This window comes from Onychomys torridus, chromosome 8 (assembly GCF_903995425.1).
Source record: "Onychomys torridus chromosome 8, mOncTor1.1, whole genome shotgun sequence".
NCBI classification, from domain to species: domain Eukaryota; kingdom Metazoa; phylum Chordata; class Mammalia; order Rodentia; family Cricetidae; genus Onychomys; species Onychomys torridus.
In genome coordinates, this window is record NC_050450.1 from 109,521,011 (window position 1) to 109,537,140 (window position 16,130).

The 16,130-nt window shown below is 44.8% G+C and overlaps 1 protein-coding gene across 1 annotated transcript in view; it reads left to right on the forward strand.

The window, feature by feature from the left end:
- Tbcd (tubulin folding cofactor D) overlaps nt 1–16,130 on the forward strand; it is a 167,549-nt gene that overhangs the window by 92,057 nt on the left and 59,362 nt on the right. The window contains exons 15-16 of the mRNA XM_036198362.1: nt 10,153–10,210; nt 16,050–16,079. Of these exons, the coding sequence (XP_036054255.1) occupies nt 10,153–10,210; nt 16,050–16,079 (88 nt within the window). The remainder of the gene's footprint in view (nt 1–10,152; nt 10,211–16,049; nt 16,080–16,130) is intronic.

Genomic DNA, 16,130 nt, shown 5'->3' on the forward strand with positions numbered 1-16,130 from the left:
ACAAAACTGAAGAGACACTTGCGCTGAGGACACATTTGTTCTGCAACTTTCAAAGGGAAAGGAAAAAGAAAAAAAAATACTCCTGAAAATCAGGCAGAAGAGCACTGATACTATACCCGAGGCATAGAGCTCCAGAAACCACTGAACTCCTCGTAAGCCTACAGACCTGGAGCTACCACCCCTACACTGGGACCCTACCTCTCATTGGCCAGAGGTACTGAAGTCTGCTGACCCAGACCTGCCACTCCACTTCTAAGAACGTTTCCCTGCCTCACAGAACTCTCCAGTAGTGTTTAGATCACAAGTTGCTAAATGAAGATGAGGTGCCAGTGTACTGGCGCACAGCTTAGGAAATCAGGACGGACAAAACCAGCCTCAGAAAAGCAGAATACTCCTGCATTGCAGAACTCTGAAAGTGTGAGCCAGGACCCCTTGGAACATCCCTGTGGTAATACTCACCCCATCACCTCATTCCAAGGCACAGCTCCAGAAAATTCCTCCTGGACATCTAACTGGAATCATCTTCTCTCAGAAAGGAGCTTCTCTTGACCAGTTTCATTTTATGGAGCATAAACATATACTGATGGTATACCTCTCACTGGGAACATGACATATGCAGGGTTAGGAAGCTGTGACTTGGCTGTGGGTGGAGAGGGGCAAGAGCCCAGCTGTCCAGGGGCTTCTGCTGAGTTTTGAGCCCTATCCATGGCTGTGACCTCTCTGCTTTCCACTCCACTGTCTTATAGATGTGTCCTCTGTTTGCTGTTTACATGGCTTTGAAGGAGGCTCTTGCAACTTGCCCTTATATTCAAATTTCTGGAAGTATACAGTATAAATAGGAAAAAGTTTTTCTCCTGTCGACAACTGTCCCAGAGCCGTGAAGCTTCTTTATATTGCCAGCATCTTGTTCAGTTTCATAGAGCTCTGTCAGGTGGGTGGCTGCAGTCATCGTCCAATTCTCTTTTCCTGAGGATGAAAAGAGGATAGAGTATTGAGTAGGAGATAGTGAAGAGCTAGGTGTGACCCTGGCATGACACTGGTGAACTGCCAGGAAATGGGAAGGACTGGGAGGGCTTTGGCTCTGATGTGTAGTTACTTCCTTCTTCAAAGTAAAAACAGCCCTTACAGAGTCCATTTATTTAACAGTTTTTGCCAAAGAGCCGCAAACTCACAGAATGCCATGTCCTTCTACCTCTCCTGATCCAGGAGGTAGGAAGGCAGGATGGCCTGATGAAAGGAACAGTGGTGGCAATGGGTGCTGGCCAGCTGGCTTGGGAGCATGCAGCCATGACATGTATGTGGCTATCTCCTCGTTCTCTTTTGTTAAATGTGGGGACTCAAGGCCATGCTGCTGCTTTTGAAGGTAAGAAGTACAGATGAGAGGTCTCTGCCAACTTCCTAATGATTAGAAGGACCTGTGGGGCACATGGTCCAGAGTGAAAAGCCAGGGTTACACAGTTGCCACTGTGGTGCCTGTCTTCACTCAGTGCTGTGGAACTTGTGTCACAACACTGATTGGTCTCTGGGTGGAGTTTGGAAAGGAGATAACCATAAAAAACATGGCTGATAGACATGATGGGACTCTGAAGTCAGCAGCTGTGACTTGATGTTATGGCTGCAGGTAGGTCTTTGGGCTCTGTCATGTCTTCTCCAGCTCTAGCTTTTCTTAGATGTGGAACAGTAGTATGTTGAGGGGCTTCCGTAGCTGCTGAAGGAACATGGTACCTTTTTTTTTTCAGGGTTGTCCTTTCCTGCTCAGGGAAGGATAGGCAACTGCACAGAGCCAAGAGTCCTTCCCATCCATCACAGTCCCCTGGCAGTTCACCAGTGTCATGTCAGGGTCACACCTAGCACTCTACCTACAACATTCTGTCCTCTTTTCATCCTCAGGGAAAAAAATGACACTCTGAGCTGGCCCTGCACAACCTCTTGGCCATGAGGTTTACTTCTGAAGACTGTAGAAGGTGGCCCAGAGTGAGCTTGGCATGGTCTTCCCAGAGCTTCTGTGAACTGAGCTTGCTCTGAGTGTGAGGTGTCCCATGGGGAGATGTGAGGTCCTCTTCCTGTTGGGTTGAGATGTTAGGTGTGGTGTGGAGAATGCTGCTTCTGTTGGGACTCTGGGTGAGCACAGAAGTGGCCTTGACTTTATGAACAGTTCAGTCTCTGGAATGACCCTAACTTTCCTGGCCAAGGAGTAGTTGGTGTGCAACCATGTCTAGCTGTAGTCTGTAGAAACTCTTGTGGGTCCACTTGTTTCTTTGGGTTTGGACTTGTTGACATGTGGAAACCTGAGGGGTTGCTGGGGAGCTCATGTCTGTGTGTTGCACATGGAAACTGCAGCTGTCTGGCTACAGTACTGCTAGCTGTCTCTTTCACAGCCTTCTGATCCCCCTAAATTGGCAGTCAGCAGACAGTGATAGCTGCTATGGAGTTTCTTCTGAGAAGGCTTCTTCTGGCCCCTTTGCCCACACCTGCCTCAGATGGGTAGCAATGCCCTTTGGAGCTGTGCTGCTGCAGGTTTCTAGCCGGTTGGACAGGTTCTGAGGAACCTGTGCCTGGCCTTTCCTGGGCCATCTGACTCCAGGCATCAGTGAGGGAGGGCACCGGTGAGTCAGGTGTGCCAGTGAGCTTGGGGCATGCACTGCCTCCAGCCTAGAGCTCTGTGCCGTCTGAGTATCGGTCGGGTGTGCCCTGCAGACCTGCTTGCGAGGTTTGTCATGAGTGACCATGCTTTTTAATTATCAGGTTTTAAGCCCATTAATTCTGGCACATGATAAAATCTTGGTATCTTTACTTTCACAAACTCCTCAGTGCATCCTGTAAAAGTATAGTTGAGATCCAAATATAGTTTCAAGAATAAATAGAAATATCTGTCATAAAGAACCAGGGAGGTGATATAGAGAGTCCTGTTGTACCTTGAAGGTGCCTGATACAGAAACTGCATCAGTGGCACATCACAGTGTTAATTCTGCTTTAGAAATTTCAAAAGATTTTAAAGGCAAATTTTTATCTTTGAAATTGTTTTGATTGACTTTGAAAACCATCTTTGCTTGGCTTTGAGCGAAGACAGGTGGAGCAGGAATGTCTTCTGTGCCAGAATTTGTGGCACAAATCTGGCTTCCTGAAAAGCCCAGTGTGATGCGGTGGCAGCAAGATGTGAAGTGAGAGTGTGATTGGGAGGTTGTCTATTACCTAGATGATTCTCTCTAACCAGAAGCCAAAATCCGATCTACAGGAAAGAAAAGAAAGCGAGCTGCACCAGTGTGCTCTGCCTGTCGCCTTCTAGTGATTTCCTCACCTGAAACTCTTTTGTAAGCTGAGCTCGTGTTGACATTCACTCCGCCCAGGCACAGGCCCGCCTATGCCAGGGGCAGCTCCTGACTCTCACCTCCACTGTGCAAACCGGCAGGGCAGCGTGGGCTGCCTGTGAACAGCTCGGGATAGGCTCTGTAGGATCTCTTCCTCCAGGGCAAGATTGTCCTGGAAAAAAAAAAAAAAAAGAAATCAGGAAATAGCAAGCATTGCTCAAAGCTATATCTTGTTCTTCTCAGCCTCTCTGAATGGCCCGGCTTCCAGAGAAGGGAAGACTCCTGTTGCAAGGAGAAGGCCTGCAATCAGAGACAGTCTTGGTCTGCCAGGCCCAACTTTGTGCTGGTTTGGCTGTGACCCCAAAGTACATGGTTCTGCTTATGGCTTAGGGAAATTTAGTAAAATGCAGGGTTTATATTTTAACGCGGTTTGTGACTTAAAAAAATTGTAGATGGACGTATTAGTCATCTTTTAAAAAAATTACTTCAGGGGTTGGGGATTTAGCTCAGTGGTAGAGCTGGGTTCGGTCCTCAGCTCTGGCAAAAAAAAAAAAAAAAAAAAAAAAAAAATTCAGAATGGAAGTGCTGCTGTTTCCCATGTAGAAGCAAGTATGCTGCTTTTGAGTGCTACACAGTATTGTACAAATGACAAAAAACATGGGTTTGGGTGGAATGCTGTTCTCACTGCATATGCTGAACTGAGGTGTAAGACTGGGGAAGGAGAAGCAGGCTGAGGCACGCAACTTTCCCTCAGCTTATACAAGAAAGAGGAGCCTTGTGTTGGTAAATCCTGGTGAGCTACCATACAGAGAAATCAGGCAGGTGGACACACCCACAGGCACTTCTCTTCAGATGGTGGCTTTCACTGTGGGTACCAGGTGTTGCTCTTCAGGTTTTCTCTGAAGTGAGAGGAGTAGTGACCTTCGTATAGGGTCTTCCTGCCGAGCATGACTGAGGCCCAGGTGAGGATTAGTATGCATGGGGAACAGTGATTTAGGAAGATACTTTCTATTTGACTAATATCATTAAACCCCTTTGCACTTGAAATGTATTTGTATTTTTAAATAACCCAGTCTTGTTCCGAAGGTAGGAAAATAGTTTTAAGGAAGTTAGTCTGGAGCTGGAGAGAGGACTCAGTGGGTTAAAGTACTGGCTGCTCTTTTAGAGGACTTGGGTTCTATTCCCAGCCTTCACACATGGTAGCTCACAACTGTCTGTAACTCTAGTCATAGGGAATCTGAAGCTCTCTTCTGGCATCTTCAGGCTCAGCACACATATGATACACAGACACAAACACACATAAACACACACACAAATGAATAAAAAGTTAAAAAAGGGGCTGGAGAAAATGGCTCAGAGGTTAAGAGCACTGACTGCTCTTCCAGAGGTCCTGAGTTCAAGTCCCAGCAACCACGTGGTGGCTCACAATCATCTGTAATGAGATCTGGTGCCCTCTTCTAGCCTGAAGGCAGAACACTGCATATATAATAAATAAATAAAATTTAAAAAAAAAGTAAAAAAAAATAGCTCAAATTGAAACAGTGTTTAAAAACCTGTTACACTCATAAGTGCATGCAGATTTGTTTTAATTACCTTGAAGCTTACTGATACTTAAAAAGCAGCAGTTTCCAGATATTGTTACATTTACTTCAGTATAATCTCTGAAGTTCGATGAATCATGTAAATCCTGACTCATGCCTATAATCTTAGCTCTTGAGAGGCTAAGGCAGGAGACTAACCATGAGTTCAAGGCCTACAGAATGAGTTCCTTCCTTTTTTTTTGGTTTTTCGAGACAGGGTTTCTCTGTAGTTTTGGAGCCTGTCCTGGAACTGGCTTTGTAGACCAGGCTGGCCTTGAACTCATAGAGATCCACCTACCTCTGCCTCCCGAGTGCTAGGATTACAGGTGTGTGCCACCACCGCCCAGCTGAGTTCCTTCTTAAAAAAGAAAAAAAAATTATCAATGAAACAGTGACTTTTAAGGCGTTTTCTTAAGGAAAAGCTAATTTGATGGTAGTGTATGAGGCTGTTACTTCTCTTAGTTGTGTTGATAACTGTTGCACACAGGCTTCCTCTGTGTAACAGCCTATACTGGACTCTGACTCCACATCCCAGTCCTTGTGGCTTATGGCTCACTTTGCTTGCTCATACCTTGGTGAGGTCTGCATGGAACAGCTTGTGTATGTTCACTGTTAGAGACCAAGAAAAGGTCTCCAGCAATTGCTGCCTAGAGAATAGTTGACATATTCCTATGCTCTGAGGAGCATGATAGTTGGGGCTTTTGTGAGCACACAGACTTGTCAGAGTGATTGTGGGAAGGATGGCCCCTTAAGTAAAGTAGGTGGCCAGGCCTGCTGCAGCTGCCTTCCTACTGGACATGGTCCCCATGGGAGGAGCTACTAGTTGGAACTTCTTGTATGATGCTGAGCACAGGAGAGATGCCTACAGATACATGTGTGTCCTACTCGCTTGGCCTCCCACACACCTGAGAAGGACAAGTGGAGCTGGGAGAGGGCCCTAATAGGGACTACTCTGACTCTACCACGTTATTAGGTCTCATCTGTAGCTGTAAAGTTACCCAGTAACCTGTGGAAAGTGTTTTAGGAAAAAAGGCGAATTGGACAGAACCCTATCCCTAGGAGGAAGGAAATAAAACACTGAAACTCATGCTGAAATTAGCCTCTTGTACAGCTTTGGTTTTATCACCATACCTGACTGAGGCAGGCTACATACCATTTGGGATTTTTCTTATTCCCAGGCCCAATGCCTGGATGGATAGAATGTGTAAAGGGCTATGAAAAAACAGCTTTATTTTCTGAGTGGCCTGGCTCCTCTAGAATGAACACTTGTTGAAATTGGACCTGCTTGCCTGGGCAGGGTAGGATGTCTGCAGATAGGCATCCTCAGAGCAGAGCAGAGCAGAGCAGAAGACACTTATCTGGGGATTTAGGAGGTCAGCTAAAATGACAGAGTCCATGACTTTGGAGAGGACGAAGCTGTCTGGAGATGCTTTCAGGTGTTGTCTGTGTTCATCCTCTCTTCTCCAGTCAGTGTTCCATGGCTTAACATAGTAGGTGAGTCAAACACATGAACAGGAAATTCTAAGAGTTCAGTGCTACATGACTTTTCAATACTATCAGTGGTGGCCGACATTTCCTGTAGGCAAACATTAAAGGAATGCAGAAGTTTTTACTTTCTTTTCGTAGAAAACATGGTTTTAAAAAGCAAAGCTCCACCAGATATTGGATGAGAGGGAGCTTTGCTTTTTAAAACCATGTTTTCTAGGAAAAGAAAGTAAAAATTTCTGCATTCCTTTAATGCTTGCCTACAGGAAATGTCGGCCACCACTGATAGTATCCAATAACTGATGGAAGTGGAAGCAGAGATCCATGGCCAGTCCCCAGGTGGAGCTCCAGGAGTCCAATTGTTGAGAAAGAGGAGGGACTGTAAGAGTGTGAATTGTTGAGACCAAGATTGGAAAAGCACAGGGACAAATAGCCAAACTAATAGAAACACATGAATTATGAACCAAAAGCTATGGAGCCCCCAACTGGATTAGGCCCTCTGGATAAGTGAGCCAATTGAATAGTTTGAATTGTTTGGGAGGCACCCAGGCAGTGGGACCCGGACCTATCCTTAGTGCATGAGCTGGCTGTTTGGAACCTTGGGCTTATACAGGGACACTTTGCTCAGCCTGGAAGGGGAGGGGACTGGACCTACCTGTACTGAATCCACCAGGTTGAAATGAATCCCCAGGGGAGTCTTGGCCCTGGAGGATATGGGAATGGAGGGAAGGGGCTGGGCGGAAGGTAGGGGTGGGGGCAGGAGGGGGGAGGACAGGGGAACCCATGGCTGATGTGTAAAATTAAAGCACAAATATAGTAAATAAAAAAAAGAGAAAAAATTGTAAAAATTTTAAAAAAAGTGTTAAAAAAAAAAAAAAGCAAAGCTCTAAGCCGGGTGGTGGTGATGCACACCTTTAATCCCAGCACTCAGGAGGCAGAGGCAGGCAGATCTTTGTGAGTTCGAGGCCAGCCTGGTCTACTGAGTGAGATCCAGAAAAAGTGCAAAGCTACACAGAGAAACCTTGTCTCGGGGGGGGGGGGGGGGGAAGCAAAGCTCTAATATAGAACAATATTTAAATTTCCATTTTGAGAGCATATTTAAAGTAAATGTCAAATGTACTCTTTAAAAAATAGAATATCTTCTTATTTTTGACAATTCCATATATTTATACAATGTATCTTGATCATATCCACCCACAACTCTGCCATCCCACTCCCCTGGCAATCCTAACAGGTTCCCCCCAAGTCCTCTTCTTTTCCTATAACCCAGTGAACCCAGTAGTGCTGTCTGCTGGAATGTGGACTGATCAGTTTGGCCTGATCAATAACTGAAGCCGATTGAGCTCATGAGTGTGTTAGCCATGTCATGTCCAGAAGACAAGATTTCACAGCACTCCTTCCTGTACTCTAGCTCTTAAAATTTTTCTGTCCTCATATTCTAAGATGTTCCCTGAACCTTGGGGAATAGGATAGGGTGGGGCAAATGTATTTCCTTAACAGCAGTAGGTATATGGCTCATGAATTATTAGACCACATGAATACAGGCCTCAGTCAATGTTTTATGATATGAAGAATGTTCACAAAAGCCTTTGTGGTGTGTTAGGGTAGAAACAATTTTAAGAGGTTCATGATGAGGTAGGATGAACCCTCTCTTGTTATAAATCAGATTTCCCCTCTTCTCAGTGTGGCCAAATGTGATTAACACACATGAAAAAAACAGTGCCCCTGCCTCTCTCCCGTTTACAGCTTGGAATTATAGAGCAGTACTTTATCCTTTCTTCTGTGGCAGGTTTGACCGACTGACACATACTTAGCACCATTCTGATTGTTTTTAACATTAAAATTAAAAACTGTGTGTGTGTGTGTGTGTGTGTGTGTGTGTGTGTGTGTGTGTGTGTTTGTATACGTGTGTGTGGCGATCGAAGGACAACTTTCAAGGAGTTGGTTCTCTCTTTTACCATGTGTGACCCAGGGATCAAACTTAGGTCCTCAGGCTTGGTGACATGCCGAGTCATCTCGCTTCCTCTAGTTCTTGTTCTTGAGCATTTTCTTACTTTCTGGACCCCAAAGACCATTTCTGCCCTCTGGTGATCCTTGGTTGGTATTTGAGTCTAGGATTGCAGGCATGCTTCTAAGTGGCCCTTTCATTGAATACAAGGCTCCAATCTCATCTGTGGAGACTATTTGTTCCTGCGTAGGCTGGTAGGAAGTAGTGGCCTCAGAATGTGGAGTTAGGAGGGTAGGTCTGCAGACTCACAGCTCTGTCTCCTGGGCTGGGAATAGTACTCACTGCATGGCTGAGAAAGTTGAGAATGAGGTTGAGAAGGACAGACTTGGCTGGTTCTTGGTCCTTAGGTCTTGCACCTTGCCATTTCCTGAGAACATCCCTGGGGCTCCAAGGGATGTAGGGACCAAGGAGAGAAATCCTAGATGGAGAAATGCTCCCCTAAGAAGTGTTCTCTTTGAGTATGAAACTTAATAGCAGTAACTGGTAGATGCAGGAGAGATGAGAGACATAAGTTGGGGAGGAGCAAGTACTCTCTAGATTCTGACAATAATGAAGTTTGGTATATAAGAAAAAGGGTTAGTTAAAGCCTATAGAGTGCCATGAGAGCTAGGAAAAGTTGGGTTGGTATGGTGTTATTGCTTCTAGTTGTAGAAAAGGTTGAGACTTAACAACTGCCTTCTATGTGGTATTTCTATGGTGACTGCTTTAACCAGCTGACTACTGTTAGCAGGTTACTCGTTACTATGTCAAATACTTGAAGGACACTATTTTGTAAAGAAAAGGCTTATTCTGACTTATGGTCTGGGTATAAGGTCAAGAGGCTGTATGTAGTGGTAGCTTTCTTGCTAGCAGAGTCCTGAGGCAGCATGAGTATCACTTTGAAAGGGGCAGAGAGCAGAGTATGTGATATGTCTCCTTCTTGTAAAACCCAGAAGATTGAGTCTTGGTCTCCATCCTGCTGACCTCATCTAATCCTCATCACGTCTCATATCTCTCAATCCCAGATATAGACAATGCATGCTCCACAATGCCTTACACTGGGCTAAGCCTGTGGGCATTGTTGAAACCATGTTTGGGTGCTTCTAAGGGGCACGTTGCCTGCAGGGTGCATAGAGCTCTTGCTGTTCAATGTGGTTTGGAAGGCATAGGCAGCCGTGTCTAGGAATGTTGGTGTCAGCTGTCCAGTTGTGACCATTTCTGTGCTACCAATTCTCATCCTTTAGTGCCATTGTCTTTGCATTTCGTTGATCCCACGTGACCCCAGGAAGCCAAAGACATTGTTTTCCAAGGCACTAGAGGCTCAGGGCACACCATCTAAGGACATTTGTTAAGGCTGGGACTATACTGCTTGCTATCTTAGAGGTCACTCAGATCTGTTGTAGCCTCTAGGAACCTTGAGCTTCCTGCTGTCTGTGAGGCTCACTCACACAAGTAAACAAGTGAGTGAACAGTGGTAGGATGCCACATGGTCTGTGCCCATGCCTGTGCATGTAGAGGCCAGAAAACAACTTTGGGTATCACCATCAGGAATTCTGTCCACCTCCTTTACGACAGGGTCTACTGCTGGCCCTGTGTTCAGCCATTAGGCTAGACTGGCTGAGCAGCAGTCCCAGGGATCCTCCTATCTACATCCCCAGCACTGGGTTGATTATCATGCACCACTTCACATTTTTATGAGGGATCTCATGTAAGACAAGCAGTTTACTGACTGAGTTATTTTCCCAGCCCTTGCATATTTCATTTTAATTAATCATTTTCCTTATTTTTATAGTGCACTGGTCATTGCCGCCATATTTGACCGAAATGTGAACTGCAGAAGAGCAGCCTCTGTAAGTTTCATTGTCTCCAGTACATTCCTTTCCGGGAGGTGGGGGTGTAACTATTGCTGATGTCCTGTATGTGGGCCTCTGTCTCCCTAGAAAACCCACCCTATGGAAGCAAAGAGATCAGATGAAAGAACTGAGTAGAGCAGTCACCATGTAGCACTGGTAGGGCATTTACAGTGGGATTCTTGGGGAAGTCAGGGTTCAAGGCCTCCATCCAGTGCTGCTGAGAGAGCCACAGCCAGCTGTGGTGAAATACCTTGAAGAACTACAGGTAAACAGGTTTCTGTTCAGTAACCAGACCAAATTCAGGGTAGCTCAAGCTCTGCAGAGGAGGAGAAATTTGTCCTGTGACTGTAACCCAAATGATATGGCAGGGTAGGACACTGGAGGTTTTGTGCTCTCAGAGGAGCTGTTACTAAGCTGTGATTAGCTCTGTTTTCCTGACCACATTGGAGTGGACCTCCCTGGATGGGCTTTGGCCTTACAGCTACCTATGGGCCTTGTGTTTTGAGCTCAGTTACCCAGGTCCCCTGAGATCCAGCTTTTGGGATGGGTTTGGGTAGACTGTTTGCCAATAGAGGTGTTGGCTAGGGCCATTGATGAGACTTGAGTGTCATGAATTACAAAGGGAAGAGACTGAGATGTTTTCCTAGGGTTGTCTGCATGGGGATGTTGCAGCTATAGTTGATTCCATACGTGTGGACTGCTGTGATTAGTGACTGAGTGCTGTGGGAAGCTGCAACTGAGAGGACCTTAGATGATGAACCAGGCTCTGTCAGGAGTGCTATGATGCCTTAGCAGCCTGTGGCCCAGTCTTCCTCTCATAGACAGGCCAACAGTTGAACACATTTGAGGTGCTCAGAAACATAGGGAAGCCTCTGAGAACTGTAGGGTGAAACTTGCTGCTGGCTGTGAGGTTTGTGGAGTTGGGAGTTCCCATGGTTTTGAGCACAGAGGCTCTGCATCCTTGTCTCAGCTGGTCACAGAGACAGACTGAGTGATAACACTACTGCAACTGCTTTGAGACTGAGGGAAAGGACAGGGTGCTGGTACATAGTTGGGTTTGTTAATACCAACAAGCTGTCCAAAATAGGAGAGGACTGTGGTTGAGTTGGCAATGTTGCTGAGGTATACTGTGGGGATAGAAGCCAGGCCTCCGAGTAGGATGGAGAGGAGACTCTTATAGTCAGAGAGAAGCGTAGAACTGGGGAAAAGGAAGGATTAGCCTGCTCTGCATGTTGGCTGAGAAGTTCTTTCCTATAGCTACTTTATTTTTGTTCATGTTTTAAAATCATGAGTAGGTATTTGATTTTGAGATAATCAAGTGGTCTTTGTTGTGTGTTCTGTTATGTGGCATACTGTGTGGTTTCTTTTCAGACTTTGAAACAACCTTTCAGTTATAGTCCAGTTTCCACTTGTGGACAGCTCCCTTCTTTATGTTGGGCTGTTTGTCAGTGTTCTCAGGAGTAGAATTTCTGAATCTGATCATGAGGGTTATTCATCTTCTGTTTAGGTGTTTTTCTCTGCAGTTTAACTGAAGATGAACTAACACCATCGAGGGTGTAGAAGTGTTTCTCTCTTATTTTGATGTTTTTTCTACTTTAATTATTTGCAAGTGTTTGCCTAAGAACCTATCTAGGCATTTTTTTTGTTTTGTTTTGTTTTGTTTTTAGAAAAAATTTCCACTATTTTCTATTGTTTTTATTTAATACAGATCTGCCCAGCTTTCTTGTTTCTCAAGTCAAGTCTTCTGTGTTAAATTGGTGTTATCGAAGGCTTCAGCTGATTTCATCTTCTCTATCACAGTGGTCCCTGTCTTGTTCAATTGCCTGTCACAAGTGGTGGAGTTTCTGCCTGTTACTTGGCTGCTGGCCTCTGGCTGCTGCAGCAGGTATGCACTCAGGCCCTGCGGTATCTGTCGCTGCCTCAGCCACCTGTTTGGCATGGTAGCCAGTGTATTGGGTACTCATATGTGAAGACCTATAATGGAGGGCCTAGAAAGCCTAGCTGTTCCAGTCTGAATTGTAGGATCTCAGCCAATGGGTCATACTTCATTCTGGTCAGGTGACTTTTGAAGTCTGCTGCTGACTCTACATCTGCACTGAGAAGCAGCCAGGATGTAAGCACCTGCCCAGAGTTCTTTTGTCTTAGCAGTGTTAACAGGAACCCAGTGATTTCTTGGGAGGTCTTAGCAGTCCCACTCTCATAGTTAACCAACAGGCAGTAACTGTAAGTCTGATATATAATAAAATTTTATACTAAATGTGTACTAACATATTTTTATGTTTTCTTTGTAGTTTTCTGTAACCTAAGACGTATTTATGGGAAACAGTAATAAAAATCAGAGCCCTGTGACTTTATGTGACCTGGGATGAAGTGAAATAAAACTCTATAAATCCTTTTTTTTTTTAAACTTGAAATTAAAACCCTGTTAAACTAGCAAGAAATTCTTTGTGTTCCTTTTAAGTTCAGCACTGTTTACATAGCAGGCTGTAGGATTTAAATGTAGGAAGAAGATGAGGGAGACCTCCATTTGAGGCTCATTTGAAGACATAAAGGCTCTGAGTGAACTAAGAGCATTTTGCCAGGAGGCTGCTTCTTCAGGCAGCTGCTGCTTTACATGGACTCTCCAGCCTCTTGGTTGATAACTTTCCACGATTTCTCTTTCTGGGTGTGTAAGATGTCTGTTTACCTGGCCAGAATCCAGGAGGTGTGAGCAGTGAAGTGCCTGGAACCTGCCAGTTCTATGGCCTTTCCTTTCAGCTGTTGGTGGTTGACCCATCCCCTCCTCTGGGTCCCTTGTCTGGTGGCCACAGTGTTTCTAATATAATAGGGCCATTGTTTTGGATCCTCATTAGTGCTTCGTGTTGCTGGCCCTTTCTGGTGGTCAGCATTCGGGCTAGACAGTGGAGTCCTGGCATTGCTTGGTGGAAAGGATTAGTTATAAGTTGCTAACTCCTCCAGGTTTTGCATACCACATGGTATCCTGCAGGCTAGATGTGCTGAAAAGGCATATTCCTCTCTTGTGGCAAGCTTGGGAGAGGAGATGGGGGTGGGGCGGGAGTCACAAGCTTTCAATTCTTTCACTTAGTATTTCATTTGATGTTTCATTCTAATTCTTTCTTGTATTTTTTGCCTTTCATTTTGACATTATTGAGATTCACATAGAGTTATGAGAATACAGTGAAGTCTGTCTACCCTTTCCCCTGCTCTCTACTGGATAACATCATAGGTTATATCCACCAACTCAGTAATCTTAGTTAGGACTCTTAGTTGTATGTGTCCTGTGTGCATGGTATGGCCGCATCTCATACATATCTGTGAACCCCCTACAGTTAAGGCACACAGTAGTTATCACCAGAGAGGTGATGACTTGAATGATCCTTGTAAACATGTCTGCTTCTCTCTTAACTGCTAGCAACCATCAGTCTACTTTCCAACTTTGTAATGCTGTTACATTGCTGAAGTAACAGTCTTTGAGTCTGGTTTTCTCACTGAGTGTATGTTGGGAAGTCCTTGGTCATTGCCTTTTACTGTAAGTGTTGTTCTCTGAGCCTTGGTTTTACCTGTAAAAGGCATCTGGGATGCTGCTGGTTCAGGATTATTATGAGCACTTTCATACAGATTTTGTGTGGGCATAGTTTCTGTTTCTTAGGCTGTATGACTAGAGTACAGTTTCTGGGTCCTGTCTTCCAGGGTGGTACTAACTGTTCCCCCGGGTGACTTTCCTTTAATGTGTCCTCCCCATCTTTGATGAGTTGTGGCGGGGGTTGCCTGGTTTCTTCTTGGTCACTGTTCTGTTTTAGTTTTGCTGATGTGTGTGTCTGTGGTTTTAGTTTCCTTTTCTCTGATGATGCTGAGTCTGTTTGGGGTGTTCATTTGCTGTCTGTGCCCTCTTGAGTAAGATATGTCTCTTCAAGTCTTAGTCATTGTCTAATTAGATGGTTAGTTTTTATTGTTGAGTTTTGATAGTTCTTTATGCATTCTAGATATTTGTCCTTTATATTGGATGTGTGTGTTGCAAATCCCCAATCTATGGTTATTTTCATTCTTCTAACAGCATCTCCATAGACCGGAGTCTTCTGTTTGAGTAAGATTTTAGTCTTATTTATTTATTTCTTTGGTGTGTACTTTCAGTATTAAGGCTGCTAACCACTTGACCCTGTTCCCAGCATTCTTCTGTTTTCTGTCTGTGCTGATAGCATATTCTGTAGTGATGTCCATGTGGTCTGTCTTTTTATTGTGTTAGGCGATCCCCTAGCCTCTTATTTTCGAGATTGTTTTTTACCTTGTTTGAAGATGCCCTGCTTACATTTAAGATGACATTGTATCTCTTTGCATCACCTTTCTTCAATGTTTCTTTCTTTAAAAATTGACTGCAAGGGCCAGGCAGTGGTGGGACTCACCTTTAGACCCAGCACTCAGGAGGCCGAGGCAGGTGGATCTCTTGAGTCTGAGGCCAGCCTGGGCTACAGAGTGGGTTCCAGGACAGCCAGGACTACACAGAGAAACCCTGTCTTGAAAAGACAACAACCAAAACCAAAACAAAACAAGGTAAAAAGAATTGACTGTAAGGAGCTGGAGCAATACCTGCTCTTCCAGAGAACCCATCTGATTCTCAGCATCCACATGGTAGCTCACAACTATCACTAACAACAGTTCTAAGGGATCCAACTTCTGACCTCCATGGGCACTAGGTATGTACGTGATACACATATATACAGACAGGTAAAACACTCAGATATGAAAAAAAAGTAACTCTTAAAGGGGGGCAGTTTGCAAAAGTTACAAAATGGTAAGCAGCAAAAGCATCTCATTTCTCCCATTTTAGAAGCATGTGAGAGCCACCTAGTGTCTCTGCTTTACCATGAGGCTCTGTTCTATAGATGCCTCACATTTCTGTCCCGGTGCTTACCAGTCCTGAGGAATTCATGCATAGATCCTGGGGTCCTATGGCTCAGTCTGCTCTCTTTTGTGTGTCTGTGTGTGCTCAGCCCCTTAACCCGTGTTGGGGTGTCTGCTTGGGTCAGAGGTGTCTTCTGCCACCACTGCTGCCCCATGCCTGTTCTCACCTCTGCTTGCTAGGATGGTACATGTCATGTGATTGTGTGGAGCTTTGCTCCAGTTCCACATGGAGCTTGTGTCTACACCTGCCTCTAATCCTGGTTGGAACTCAGCTTTGGATGCTTTGGGGAAGTTTGAAACTCCACTGGGTAATAAACTGGGCATGAGGTTTCATTGTCACTTTGTTCAGACAGTCCTAGGCAGGACAGTATGAGAAAGAAAAAGTTGTCACCAAAGAAAGAAGAGTCATCTGTACAAGGTTTACCTACAAGTACTTAATTTGGTTCAAGTTCACATGGGACAATTTTAGCCCTGATTCTGTGCCTGGTGTGTAGGACTCTGGTAGTTCAGAGAGTTGGTTGGAGACAGGTGTGTGCCCTCTGAGGTGTTGGGGATGGTGGTGAGTTGTGATAACAGAGTACCTCCACATGTTTTAGGAGTTGTTTTCGACTTACTGACCTGTATAGTTCTCAGAGTTCTATTCTGGGACCCTCATTGGGGTGTTAGTGTGAAAATGTATTTCCAGTGAAAGGCCACTCTCATATTGTATTTGATTTTATAAATGGAATTCTTAAACTGTGGTTTTAAAGAGTACTAGGACATAAAAACAGTGACAAACCACCCTCAGGGCTCTGGTCAGCCAACAAAGAGGACTTTTATTTAAAAAGTAAAGCCATGGGTCATTTACACTGTACTGTGTTTGTTTTGAATTTATCTTCTGGTGTTTAGCAGAAGCAAACCTCACTCACCTGCTCTGTTTGTTCTTTTTGCTCCTTAGGCTGCCTTCCAGGAGAACGTGGGGAGACAGGTATGGCCACTTTATAAATCTTTATTTCTGAAACTTCCTGTAGGCTTAGAG